The 13,683-nt window shown below is 40.7% G+C and overlaps 1 protein-coding gene across 2 annotated transcripts in view; it reads left to right on the forward strand.

The window, feature by feature from the left end:
- Positions 1-13,683, forward strand: part of mlec (malectin) — a 50,808-nt gene that overhangs the window by 7,907 nt on the left and 29,218 nt on the right. Inside the window, exons 2-3 of one of the 2 annotated variants that reach the window (XM_069932966.1) lie at positions 10,981-11,073; positions 13,042-13,220. In XM_069932966.1, the coding sequence (XP_069789067.1) occupies positions 13,056-13,220 (165 nt within the window). In that variant the 5' untranslated portion in view covers positions 10,981-11,073; positions 13,042-13,055. The remainder of the gene's footprint in view (positions 1-10,980; positions 11,074-13,041; positions 13,221-13,683) is intronic. The other variant, XM_069932965.1, reaches the window with a different exon arrangement.

The following is a 13,683-nucleotide window of genomic DNA, read 5'->3' on the forward strand; positions in this document are numbered from 1 at the left end:
CTTTTTAAACCATATTGTAGATCATTTTCACTTTTTTCCCCCCCAGATAGGCTCTTGGTTGTCATTATGGTTCATTCACAGTTTCTTCAAGATTGATTTTACCAAAATCACTGCCAGTCTTTTACCTTCAGCTATAATTCACTCTTAATTAATCTTTCTGTGTCTTTACTTTTAAATCCCCATCAACTTCCTTTGGTATTCAGTTTGCATTCATTCCAACCAATGTCATTTAGCTTCTCCGCATTATTGGTGTTTCTGACCTATTGAAAGCCCTTCCTCTTTCAGGCATGTATTTAAAATTTTTGATTGTTTGCTTCTGTGCCAGTTACTGCTCCCTGGGAGTCTGTAACCCTTCGTGGTCTGCTGCCCAGCACAGGCACTGCCAGCTTGGGTACAGACCTCCATGGTTGCAAGATTTAAAGAAAAACACTGGCTCCTTTCTTCTTCCTTTGGCTTGGCTTCGCGGACGAAGATTTATGGAGGGGTAAAGTCCACGTCAGCTGCAGGCTCGTTTGTGGCTGACAAGTCCGATGCGGGACAGGCAGACACGATTGCAAGGGAAAATTGGTTGGTTGGGGTTGGGTGTTGGGGTTTTCCTCCTTTGTCTTTTGACAGTGAGGTGGGCTCTGCGGTCTTCTTCAAAGGAGGTTGCTGCCCGCTGAACTGTGAGGCGCCAAGATGCACAGTTGGAGGCGAGATCAGCCCACTGGCGGTGGTCAATGTGGCAGGCACCAAGAGCTTTCTTTAGGCAGTCCTTGTACCTCTTCTTTGGTGCACCTCTGTCTCGGTGGCCAGTGGAGAGCTCGCCATATAACACGATCTTGGGAAGGCGATGGTTCTCCATTCTGGAGACGTGACCTACCCAGCGCAGTTGGATCTTCAGCAGCGTGGATTCGATGCTGTCGGCCTCTGCCATCTCGAGTACTTCGATGTTGGAGATGAAGTCGCTCCAATGAATGTTGAGGATGGAGCGGAGACAACACTGGTGGAAGCGTTCTAGGAGCCGTATGTGATGCCGGTGAAGGACCCATAATTCGGAGCCGAACAGGAGTGTGGCTCCTTTAACAAGATGTTAAAGCACTTAAGGATCCGTCAGCATCAGACCAGGCAATAGAAACCTGCAAAGCACCATTATGTCTCCAATTCTCACCCTCCCTGGTCCGCACCAGCAGTGCTGCCATTGCAGCAGCTCCAGTAGCGCTGCTGTGTTTTGTATAGCAAGTATATAGGAGGATAAGCAGAATACATTGGATGATTCCCCCCCCCCCCCCAACCTGTTTAGAAGAAGATTAAGGAAGGCCATGTGCAAGTATTTCCAACAGTTGAGGAAGGGGTAAAATTGGACCAGGACATCTGTAAAAACATGTGCTCCAAAACTTGTCTCCACGTTGAATTTTGGACCAAAGATGCAAATTGTTCTGGTTTCATTCCAAAGAGGATGACAGACTCAATGTCAAGGCAGGGGTGGGGGGAAACAGACAATGAATCGTGTGGTAAAGATATGAATTTGGATAGAGCATGAGAGAAAATGGACATGAAATTAGTATGGTGATGGTCAACTGGTTCTTGTCGTTAGAATTCTGTGGTATGTTGCAAGGATTGGTGTTGCGATCTTTGCTACTTATTATATACTTTAACAACCTTAATATGAATATAGGAGGCATGATTAGTAACATTGAACATTAAAATTGGAGGTATTGTTGATTGTGAGTAGGGTGGTCTTTGGCAACAGAATGATATTGATAAGCTGATAAAATGCACTGGAAACAGTAGATAGAATTAGTCCTGAAAAATGCGGTAAATTGAAGGGGCAAATAAAGGTCACAGAGATAATATTGTGAAACAAGATGGTCTGCAGACGCTGAGATTGTAGTAAAAACACACAGAAATGCTGGAGGAACTTATCACTGATGTTTTGGGCCTGAGGCCTTCTTCAAAAAAAAAGCAAAAAGCAGGCAGACATGGAAATATGTTGGTTAGGAAGCGATGTGAGATACCTGCCTTTGTTAACTTCAATCAAATATAAAGAAGTGAATGACATAATGCGAGTGAAACACAACTTTATTAGCTTTACAAAGCAGGTGCACTGTTACATGAGAAGACCTGTATAACCTACAACAGGGTCTTTCTACAAGAAAGCCCATATACAGATGAGCACAAGCCTTTTTATGGCTTAGCTTCCCATTTTCACATCCTGTTCACGACTATTCACCTGACCTATAATCATTTAGACTTCAGCAAAACATCTAGCACGAGTTTCAAGAACAGCTTAGCCTTGGTTCTCACAACTTGCAGCAGCGATACTAAAAGAAAACAATTTCTTTTAGCAGACGCTAGCATTTTCCCATAAAAATATTCTTTATAAGCCCTTTCTTGCTGCTGGAATTTATAAAAAGAAATAAAGCAAATCTGTACAATCAATGCTATAATCTATTACCTTCATCAGATGGGGCACAGACTAAGATTGGAGAAGTTATGTACAATTATATGAGACATTAGACCATAGCTGAAAAACTAAGTGCAGTTCTGGTCGCCACACTTCTTTCTTCTTCTTTGGCTTGACTTCGCGGACGAAGATTTATGGAGGGGTATGTCCACGTCTGCTGCAGGCTCGTTGGTGACTGACAAGTCCGATGTGGGACAGATAGGCACGGTTGCAGCGGTTGCAAGGAAAAATTGGTGGGTTGGGTGTTGGGTTTGTCCTCCTTTGTCTTTTGTCAGTGAGGTGGGCTCTGCGGTCTTCTTCAAAGGAGGTTGCTGCTCGCCGAACTGTGAGGCGCCAAGATGCACTGTTGGAGGCGATATCAGCCCACTGGCGGTGGTCAATGTGGCAGGCACCAAGAGATTTCTTTAAGCAGTCCTTGTACCTCTTCTTTGGTGCACCTCTGTCTCGGTGGCCAGTGGAGAGCTCGCCATATAACACGATCTTGGGAAGGCGATGGTCCTCCATTCTGGACAGTGATTTCATTAGAGAGAGGACATTCACTAGGACTTCAGGAGGTCAAACAAAAAAGTCTGCAGATGCTGGGGTCAAGTGCAACATGCTGGAGAAACTCAGCAGGTACATAGCACCCAAAGGATGTAAAGGACAACCAATGTTTCGGGCCTGGGCCCTTTGTCAGGTATATGCACCAGGAGTTTCCCAGAGCTAGATTATTTTCTCTGTAAGGAGACTGGATTTGTTTATCTTGAAGTGGAGAAGGCTGAGGAGAACCTGAATAAGGTATTCAACTTGCAAGAAGATTGGAAAGAGTAGTTTATGAGAATTATTGGCTAACAGGTCTTTCTTTGACCAGAGGACATGATATAAGTGCCAGGATATTTTGGGAGAATTTTAGAAATCGCATTTTCATCCACAGAGGAGTTGAAACCTTAAATTCACTTGCTGCAGGAAAGGGTAGAGATATGGAATATTTAAGAAATATTTAGATGAGCACTTGAAGTATTGTGGCTATGGGTCAATGTCCAAGAGCCACACTATTCCAATCCCTAAATTTACTCTATTCTCCCAGTTCTCAGACTCATATAGCACAAGAAACAAGTCCTTCAGTCCACTTTGTCCATGCCAACTGTAAGAGCCATAGGCTCATTACTTAGCTGTTGCTTTGGCCGCGGGTTCTGGCAGTGTCCCGAGATCCATAGGCCTATTCCCGTATGAAGCATGAGCGAGGGTTAGCACCAAAATAGTAGGTACTTGATGGTTGGTGCAGAAACTTCCTTCCTGTTCCTTGTATAGTCACTTGGAGGCTGTTAGGCGTTTGTCTGAGATGTGTTTCTTGCATAAATCAGTAATGAAATCTAGTTTAATTTTCTCAATTTTTAGTATGAAATGTAAAAGGGCTAACGACTGTAAAATACTTATTTATCTTTAAGCATCCCTATGGCATTCTGTTTAACAAGTAACTTGTAATTTACCATTGCGTAGCAAAGCGGTCAACAGAAATGGCAACCCCTAACTCACCCTACTCCTGGTTTCCAATAGCAGGTGCATGCTGCCAAACCTCATTTTAAGTGTGCGCGTAACTCCTGCATGTGTGGTATGCTGGCCTGGCTCCACCATTGTGCTGTTGGCCTGAGCAGAGTGCATACGCATCACCACCCTCCATATCGCAGCCGTTCACTGCCGGGCCTGATCCAGGCACGCATATGATGGCACATGCGCACTGGTGGGCATGCCGGCCCCGGCTGAAGCCGCCGTCACCGAGCCAACTATGCATGTGCTGCCACACTCCGGCTCTGTAAGTGGTGCTAACCCTCGCTCATGCTTCATACGGGAAGAGGCCTATGGATCTCGGGACACTGCCAGCACCCGCGGCCAAAGCAACAGCTAAGTAATGAGCCTATGGCTCTTACAGTTGGCATGGACAAAATGGACTGAAGGACTTGTTTCTTGTGCTATATGAGTTTGAGAACTGGGAGAATAGAATAAATTTAGGGATTGGAATAGTGTGGCTCTTGGACATTGATGTGTTATTGGGTGAGGAAAGAGAAAGGAGCAGAGAAATCAGCTAATTGGATTGTCCAACTTTATAGTAAAACACAAAAGTCTGTAGACTCCATGGTTGAAGTAAAAACACAAAGCTGAATAAACCCAGCAGGTCAAACAGTGTCCTTTATATAGCAAAGATAAAGATAAATAACCAATGTTTTGGGCTTGAGCCCTTCATCAATGTTTCTTAAGCTTTTTGTCTTCAACCTTGTGATTATTTCCAAGAACAGGTTAGTCAGGATTTATTGTGCTTTGCAGAATCATCCCAAAGGGAGTATTTTTCTTAGCAAATGTGAGGAAAAGCTGGTGGTGGTTTGTGCACCAAACCAAACTGACTTAGGCCTTTTTACGCCATTTCTGATGGTCTGTAATACTTGGAAAGGGAGGAGGGCTATTCCAGGGTAATATTGAGGGTGAGACATGCCTTTTAAAAGGCAAGGTGATAATATGCAGACATATTGTATAGACTGTGGCGTATCTAGGTCAAGTGGTGCCCTACCTAGGGCTGCCACTGACATCAGTGCCCCCATTAAAAAATGCACAAAAAAAGCCACACACCAACCATGCTACTGCCACCCATCATAGTTTCCATTTTAAGTGCCCCTCACCACCACCACACACAAAGGTTGTATAATACAGGTTGTGAGACACCAATGTGACTTTACCACTTCCTTCCTCCTGATCACTGGAAGCCCACATTCCGGCGATGGAAGTCAGTCAGGTTTGTTTGGAGAGCAGGACATGGGGCCGGCTGCAGGAAGATCGGTGAGGTATTAAATTGGAAAATCTCCACAGGTGCCTGGGGTGGGCTGTTGTGGGGCTGTCATCGTGTGGCAGGGTGAGCAGTCTGTGGGGCTGTCAGTGCACAGCTGGCAGAGCTGTAACAGCCCCGCTGGGCATCCTCTGACAGCCTACCCCGCCAGTTACCCAGCCTCGGCACCTCACTGGGCTGCTTCGGTCTTCAGGGCCTCATGTAAGCACTAGCGGCTCATTATGGGATCAATGGGCAAAATGGCCATCTTCCCTACCCTTAATTCCCCATGCATTTGGAACCACTCTGCCTTTCCCTGGCTGGGACTGGCAGAGCTGTTCTAGTTGTGTGGGGGATTATGGGTAGGGAAGACAGCCATTTTGCCCATTGAGCCACCGCCAGGTACCACTTGCATGCTTGAACTGCCCCAAAGTCTCCCATATTAAGCTAAGGACTTGGATATTGGGTGGGTAGAGTGAAGACAGTGGTGCCCCCCTCTGCAAGTGGCGCCCTGATTCAGTGCCCCATCTGCCATCTCCTATATATGCCTATGTGAATATATTCTTAGCTGCAAAAGTGTTGGTGCCTAAAGAAGAATATTTTACCATGTTGTAAATAGAAGGGATTAGGATTGGAAGGGTGAATTTGAGTAAAGACGTTAGAGGTGGCCTTATCTTAGATTGTGATGGTGGGAATTGTAAAGAGACACACAAGAAACTGCAAGTGCTGGAATCTGGAGCAAGACGCAATCTTTTGGAATAGTAAGGACACTTTAGGCAATGAGGAGATGGAGGAGGACAGCAGAAAGCATGATGAGTTCAGATGGAAATTGATGTGGACAAGATGAAAGGATGCCTGACAAAAAGGGTGAAGGGTATACTTAGAGAGTGGACTTGGTGAAGAAAAATAATAGAGCGAGTGAACAAAGTGAGACACTTGTAACAGATGTGGTTGCATGTAATCATTTGGTGTTCACAAATTCTTGCATAGTGTTGATAACGTTATAAGCCCAGAGGATCCCAAAACCCAGTAGCAATAGAAATTCACCAAGACAAATGGTTACTTAAAGAAAAGTTACTTTAATGATCTTTAAACACGAAAATAGGATCAAACTTTAACTTATTACTATTAACTTAACTTAAGCTAACTTAACCCCATTCTAATCCTTAGCGCGCGTGTATGTAATGTATATATAAGTTCAGACAAGTTCTTTAATTCACAGTCCAATCTCGCTTCTCCAAGTTCACTAGTTTAAGGGAATTCTTATACTGTGCATTTAACATTTTTTTTAATTTCACCAGGCTTTTGTGCTTGAAAGTAAATGGTTACCATTCAGGAAGGTTCTTGTCGGTTTTCAGAGAGAGATTTGTTGCTCATTGGACACCCACAACTGATTCCTTCTGATCAGCCACTTCAGTGTCTTGCCGAAGAAACTTGCCCCATCAGGGTTTTCCAGATGATAATCTCTTTCTTTCAGGACACCACAGAGTTCCTTTTTGTTTCCCTTATTTCAAGTGAAACATTATGCAGCCAGTCCTCTCCTTTTGTATGGACCACAAGGGCATTGACCAGGCTGAACTAAGAACACACAACCCATCTTCAAAATGGGGTTTTTCCACAACTTGCCAGCTTGTCCTGTTCCAGTCCCAGCTGCTGCTGTAGAACTGAATTCTCTCTCTCTCTCACTCAGAGAACTCAGACAGACTGTGGCTCTGAACCTAATCTTCCGAGTTCGTTCATCTGTTGCTTTTCAAAACAATAATCCATTACTCCACAGCATGTCCAATTAACACCTTCATGTGAAGTCCTTATAGGCATTTTTCAAAGTTTTTGCAAAGGCACCTGGAGCCTGGACTGTCTGGCTTGAGAGAGCTCTGGCATTTTAAATGAGTTGTGTTTTCAAGTATTTGTATGTGACCGACACTAAAAAAAAACTGCCACAATTTATCTCCTTTTAAAACATATTTATATACAATATAAAATATAACATAATCTGTCACAATATGACACAGCACTTTGACCATCTCTGCCTAATCAATTTTTTTAAATTTAATTAAAGTTTTATACAATGAATTCCCTAGGATTATTTTAAACAATTTATTTTAATGTTTTAAACCATTATTTTGATAGGTGTTTATCATTCCTGAAAGTAAATCATGCAAACGGATTGTTCTGGTTGTCTGGATGTGCATAGAATTACAAATAATAAACTATCCTACATATTTGACTTTAATCCATCTGTAAATTATGAACAGTAAATATCAAACTAATTTGTTCCAATATTAATTCATCTCAGCTGTATTATTTTTACGTTTGTCCTTTAGGACTGTTTTCTTGTGTAGTGGGCAACTGCCAAGCTGAACATTTTAGTATAAAACTAAATGTGAGATTCTATTGTGAAGTGGCTCCATGTTCATAACTTTCGATTATTTGGATATTAATGGGACATTAATAGCTGTCAAAGGCATGGGCAGAGGTACAGAAGGAAAGGGAAAAAAACCAAATTGGGTATGGTTTTACCTTGAATCAAGTATTTTCTGTTATTATTGATCATGTACTTCTAGGAAATCACTGGAGTGATCATAAAATCGGAGAATTTTTATGGCAGAGGAAGGGAACATTTAGCTCAGGGGTTCTGTGCCAGTTCTTTGTGGGTCACTCCAATCAATATTATTCCCTATTTGTTTCTGATTTTTCTTAGGTGTCTGCAATTTTTTTTCTGCCGTGTATGAATTTCCAGTCATCTTTTGAACCCCTTTTGTGAGTTGCACAACAGAAAGTATCTTTTCCCTTCTTTCCATATGTTTAACCCATACTTGTCCCCTGATCCCTTGAGGGAACAGTTTAAGTTGATTTGCTCTGCATGAAGCATAAATTGAAACTTCTCCCAACTTTGTTTTCTTCCATGTAAAGAATCCTAATTTCTCAATTCCAACCTTGTACAGGACCTGAAACTTTCTCAGTATTTTTTTTTGCACCCACTATTAAATCTTCACATCCTTTATAATAAGTGACTTGGATTGGATGCAATATTCCAATTAAATGCATTTCAGCCACTTTGAAGATTTATGCAGAAATAATGCATATCCATGCTGCAACTTGCCATCTTTGAGATTGATTGTCTTGGCTATCTGGAAAATGGAAATCTTAATCACCCATCTTTACCATGTGTTTGCAGAGTTTGAAAGTGTGTAATTTCTGCTTTTAATTTATATATATAGAATCATAGATCTTTACAGCACAGAAACAGGCCCCTTCGGCCCTTCTAGTCTATGCCAAATCATTTTTTTCTGCCTAGTCCCACTGACGTGCACCCAGTCCTTATCCCTCCACGCCCCTCCCATCTATGTACCTTTCCAAATTCTTCTTAAATGTTAAAATTGAGGCTACTTCAGCTGGAAGCTCGTCCCACTCTCCCACCACTCTGTGTGTTCCCTCTCATGTTTCCCCTAAACCTTTCCCCTTTCACCCTTAACCCATGTCCTCTGATTTGTATCTCACCTACCCTCAGTGAAGAAAGCCTACCTACATTTATCTATCCCCCTCATAATTTAAGAGTACAATTGTTTGATTCAAGGTGTGTCCAAGTAAAATGGGTTCCTGGCATCAACTGTTCATTTTGTTTACTTTCAGAAACTGTTGATGTTCTGTTGTCAAGCTTCTGGTGGAAATGCCCTTTATTTATCTTTTTTTTAGAAATATTAATGCTAGATGTTAGAATATTTTGCTGTTTCATGACACAAGATTTGGCATCAAGGGTAAATTGTTCATTCAGATCTATTTGCCCTATTTGACTCTAATCTTCAAAGATAAATTACGGAGAGTGATATTGCCCATTTTCTGCTCTGGCCATCTCTGAATGAAATTGCTAATCCAAGAATTTTATACAGGCATATCTCTATTATGAGTTTTGTTGAGTCAAACTCTTCATTTTCTGTTTGATCATTGGAGATGCACAAGTGGAATGGAGGTTTATTTCCCATCATTAAAATTAAATTTGAAACCTAGTCACAATGGCTTCACAATAGTGTTTTCACATCAAATGTATCTTTGCAGTGCTTACATTCCGCCTGCTATGTACAAGCAGTCGGTATTTTACAGCTACCTTTCCATCTCTGTTACCTACTCCAGACTGATTTTTTTTCTCTCTCAACTTTCCTTTCCCGTCCCCCTTCTTAATAATTTCTCTGACTACCTGTTTCTCCATCTCTCACACATTCTTGACCTTTCACCCCCTGGGCTCCTTACCCAACTCCTCTCCTCCCCCCCCCCCCCATATTTGTAATTCACTAATTCAATGAGTCTTGACAATGTTTTGGTTCACACCCAAAACATTGACTGATCATTTCTACTCATGGATGCTGCCTGACCTCTAGCGGTTCTTTGCTTGTGAATATTTTGTCCATCCACCATTATGTCTTCACTGAAGCCATTTGCAATTCATTTTAGTTCACATGGTCCCAACACTGATCACATGCTTCTTGTTAGTTTCTAGCCGATCTCTTTTGATTTTTGAATTTTTCCACATTCACACTGAAAACATTTCTATTTTATTATATATTTTTCTTTTGTCTGTTCCTATTTCAGTTAAAAAGTATGAACCATTAAAGGTGTAATCGTAATGTTCAACAACTCTTTTTTGTGAGCTTAGGTTGTGATTCATATCAATTACAATGATTTTGTTGCCCTGTCAGATCTTGTTTTTCATTTTATTGCTGTTAAATATTCACACTACAGACACTTTCTCTGTCCTGTACTCTCAGTGTACTGTATTTACTGGAAGAAAAGATTGCTTCTTTTTAGTTACTGATGGAATGTTGGATACTGTATCCTTTTTGTGGTGGAGATGGGAACTGTCCCAACAATGCTCCTGTCAAAGTCTACCCTGCAGGTTGTAATTGATATGATAGAATGAAATGCAATCATAATCGCCTACCCCCTGTTGTACAATAACAAAAGATTCTTGTGTCGCTAAATCATCTTTATGAAACATGAATACTTGGTTCTGAAATGAAGGCTCCATACTGCAAATTTGAACAAATTATGCTTTTTGTCCTAACGTGGGATGGCTGTTTTAGATTGAAATGTGCATAGTAAGGCTTTGTTTCAAATAGCTCAAAATAAAACCTTGCAAACCATTTTGAAGACAATGTTTCAGATTTCTTTTCTCTCCCTATTTAATTTGGTTTTTAAATATGGTGAAGTTCTGCATGCTAACTGTCTGGCACTCCAAGTAAGTGGCTGATCATTATTGAACTGTGTATGTGATTATTAGCTATTTCACTGTGAGGGGAGCATGGGAATAAACCAATATTACGTTGCAAATGAATTTTTAGAGAGCAACAAGGATCAGTGGACAAATGGCCTATTTTAGTGGCTTTGTCACTGCCTCAATAAAAATTGAGGAACATGTTTTGTACTTCCCTAACTTGTGTGGCCCAGTACTAAATTGTGTACTGTATTTACCTAATGGAGTTGTCACAAGTTGGGTATTTTAACTGTGAAAATTGTGCATCCTGAAAATCACTGAAAGATACAATTAGCAAGTATATCAATCAGTTAGTTAATAATTTTAATAAGGTTGCTCAGAGGTTTTTATAGCATGTTGCCTTCCGTTGAACATTAGGGGTGTGGATAAGCTAGGGATACAATGAATATTTGGATATTCAAATATTCATTTGTGTGAAGAAGTATTTTATAACATTACCTCTGAATATTTTGTCTCTTGGCTTTGATCCAGACTCGGCTCCATGTAAGTTCTGTAGAGGATACACATCGGGGACCAGTGGTTTACCGAGAGTGGAGTGGCGCCGGTTACACAGGCATGACTGAGGTATGGCGGCTGCAACACTAGTGGTTTATTTTCTGTAAACCACATTGTCCCCAGTGTGTATTCTGTTTATGCAAAGTGCATGGTTCACGTCTCCATAGGGAATATTTTAGTTTTGGATATTGTTTATACATTTAAGTGGATTTGTGAATCAGATTTAGTTATTTTTCTTATCATCCTGAAGGCTCTGGATCACTCGTGAAAGGTTTCAGTTTGCTGGCTATCTTTTGGGCACCTTAGCCAAGTCATTATTAGTGATTTGTCTGTCTGCACAGCGAGGTCCAATTTTTACTTATTCTATACTTGTATGTATTCACCTGGATGAAGTGAAGCTGTTAACAGATAGAAAGTGAGATTTTTCATGGGCATACAGTCCTCCCCACCTGTAATCTTTTGTTGGTCCCTTCTATTTGCTATTCTCGGGATGATTCAGTATACTCAGAAACATGAAAGTTTCGTGCCAGTAATTGGCTCATGACAGATAATGAACACTAGTATTTCACCATAAGAATCCTTAAAGTAGGTTATATCATTCTTGTGTTGGAATATAAGAAAAATGGCCAAATGCAATAACTGTTAGCTTAAACAATAAAAAAGCAGTACTGGTGGAAGCTCTTTTAAACAGTATACTACAGACATAAACAAAGTGTTTATTGTCCCTTTATAAATATTTATTTTTATTGTACATATTCCGTTGTAAGGAAACCCTACCTTTTGGAAGACTCCCACCCACCATGTTGGAGGTTCTCAAAAACCGTTTATTTCAAAACTCGCGCATGCCCCTTTAAGGGCAGTGTGAGCTCCGCCCCTGCATGGGCGGTGACATCACGCCCGCCCGAGGCGCCCACTGGGCTAAAGCCACGAGGCAATGAGGTCCGTCAATGACGCCATCTTCTCATGGCTGCCCCGCCACGCAGCGCTACAAGCAGGGCTGGTTCGCTACAAGTATGTGCGCCGCCACACCATATAATTTATAAATGTGAGAGAAGATCTGTTTTGCCTCGATATCTTCCCAAAAAATGTAATGGCAGGAATATTAGTCCTATCATGTTTTATATCCATACACCTTTTATATAGGGGTTCTGTTTTCTGTTAATTAAAGCTGAAAATGTTATGATTACATGAAACTAAATCAATATTTCCTGTTAGAAAAATTATCAGCCATAGCTGAGTATTATTACTTATTCCTTTGAGCCAAAAGATTGTTGATTCCTGTTTCAGTCCAGCAACTTGTGTTCTTAATTGATGCTGACATGTGCTGTCGTAAAGACAGCATGGTTGGCGTAGTGGTTTGCACAGTGCCTTTACAGCACAGCGATCAGGTCTGGACCGGGGTTCAAATCCCGCACTGTCCGTAAGGAGTTTGTTCATTCTACCCATGACTGCGTGGGTTTTCTCACGGGGCTCCGGTTTCCACTCTTCATTCAAAACGTACCATGGGGTGTAAGTTAATGAGGTGTAAATTGGGTGGCACAGACTCATGGGTCGAAATGATCTGTTACTGTGCTGTATGTCTAAATTAAAAATTTAAAGTGGTGTTGTTTGAAAGAAGTATTACTGAGACACTGTTCTCTATAGTAAAGGATTCTATGGTACCGTGTGAAAAAGAGCAGGCGATTTGGCTTTGATGTCTTGACCAAGGTATTTGGTCATTATCTCTTGGGTTTAAATTGGCTTTCATATTTCATACATTGCAATGGTGACTTCGCTTAAAAAAAACTACATTGTGTATAAAGTGCTTTATTACTGTCCTGAAATTAAAAATAATTCTTAATTTAGGCATTTTATTTTGCCTGCTATCACTTGCCTAATTAGCTTGGCTCAACATTTTTATAGATTGGCTTGATAATTGGCACACAAGTCTAAAATCTGTGTAAAATATGAAAATAATTGAAATAATTAGTCAGGCTGAGAGCTAGAAATTGATATTTTCCTGAATTCTTTGTAACATTTGTTATCTTTTTCCTCAAGCATCAGACTATGGAATGAGATTACCTATTTTTCGATCAATGCCTGAAGATCAAATTCTGTACCAAACTGAACGCTACAATGAAGAAACATTTGGATATGATATTCCAATTAAAGAAGAAGGCGATTATGTATTGGTTCTGAAGTTTGCTGAAGTCTATTTTGCTCAATCTCAACAGAAGGTAATTTTTTTTTGGATGTTAGATGGGGGTGTTCGATATGCAGGAAGCATACAATTGTATTTTAAATGTGATTCATTTATAAAATTAACAATATTTTTTAATAACTATAAAATCAGGCAACAATAAAATGGAAAGTCATTGAGGTAGTTCACAGAAGCATTTCCTAATTCAGTTCTAGAAAACGTGGCTTTAATTTTTAAAGTATGCCGATGTGTCCTAGATTTCCCATCAAGAGCAAATAATTTCTTTCTTTAATGTATGTCAAGCAAATCATTCCATGAATTGCTACATGCTTTGAGTCCCTGCATCATGCAGGTAAGTTTTATGTTATTTTCCAAAGTCAGTACAGTAAAATCCCCATTATCCGGAATTTAATCAACCGGAAACTCAAAACAATCGCCAAAAAAAAAGGAAATAAATAAATAAATAATCCAGATTAATACGACTAGGTGGATGAACCCCG

The sequence above is a fragment of the Narcine bancroftii genome, chromosome 4, assembly GCF_036971445.1.
Source record: "Narcine bancroftii isolate sNarBan1 chromosome 4, sNarBan1.hap1, whole genome shotgun sequence".
NCBI classification, from domain to species: domain Eukaryota; kingdom Metazoa; phylum Chordata; class Chondrichthyes; order Torpediniformes; family Narcinidae; genus Narcine; species Narcine bancroftii.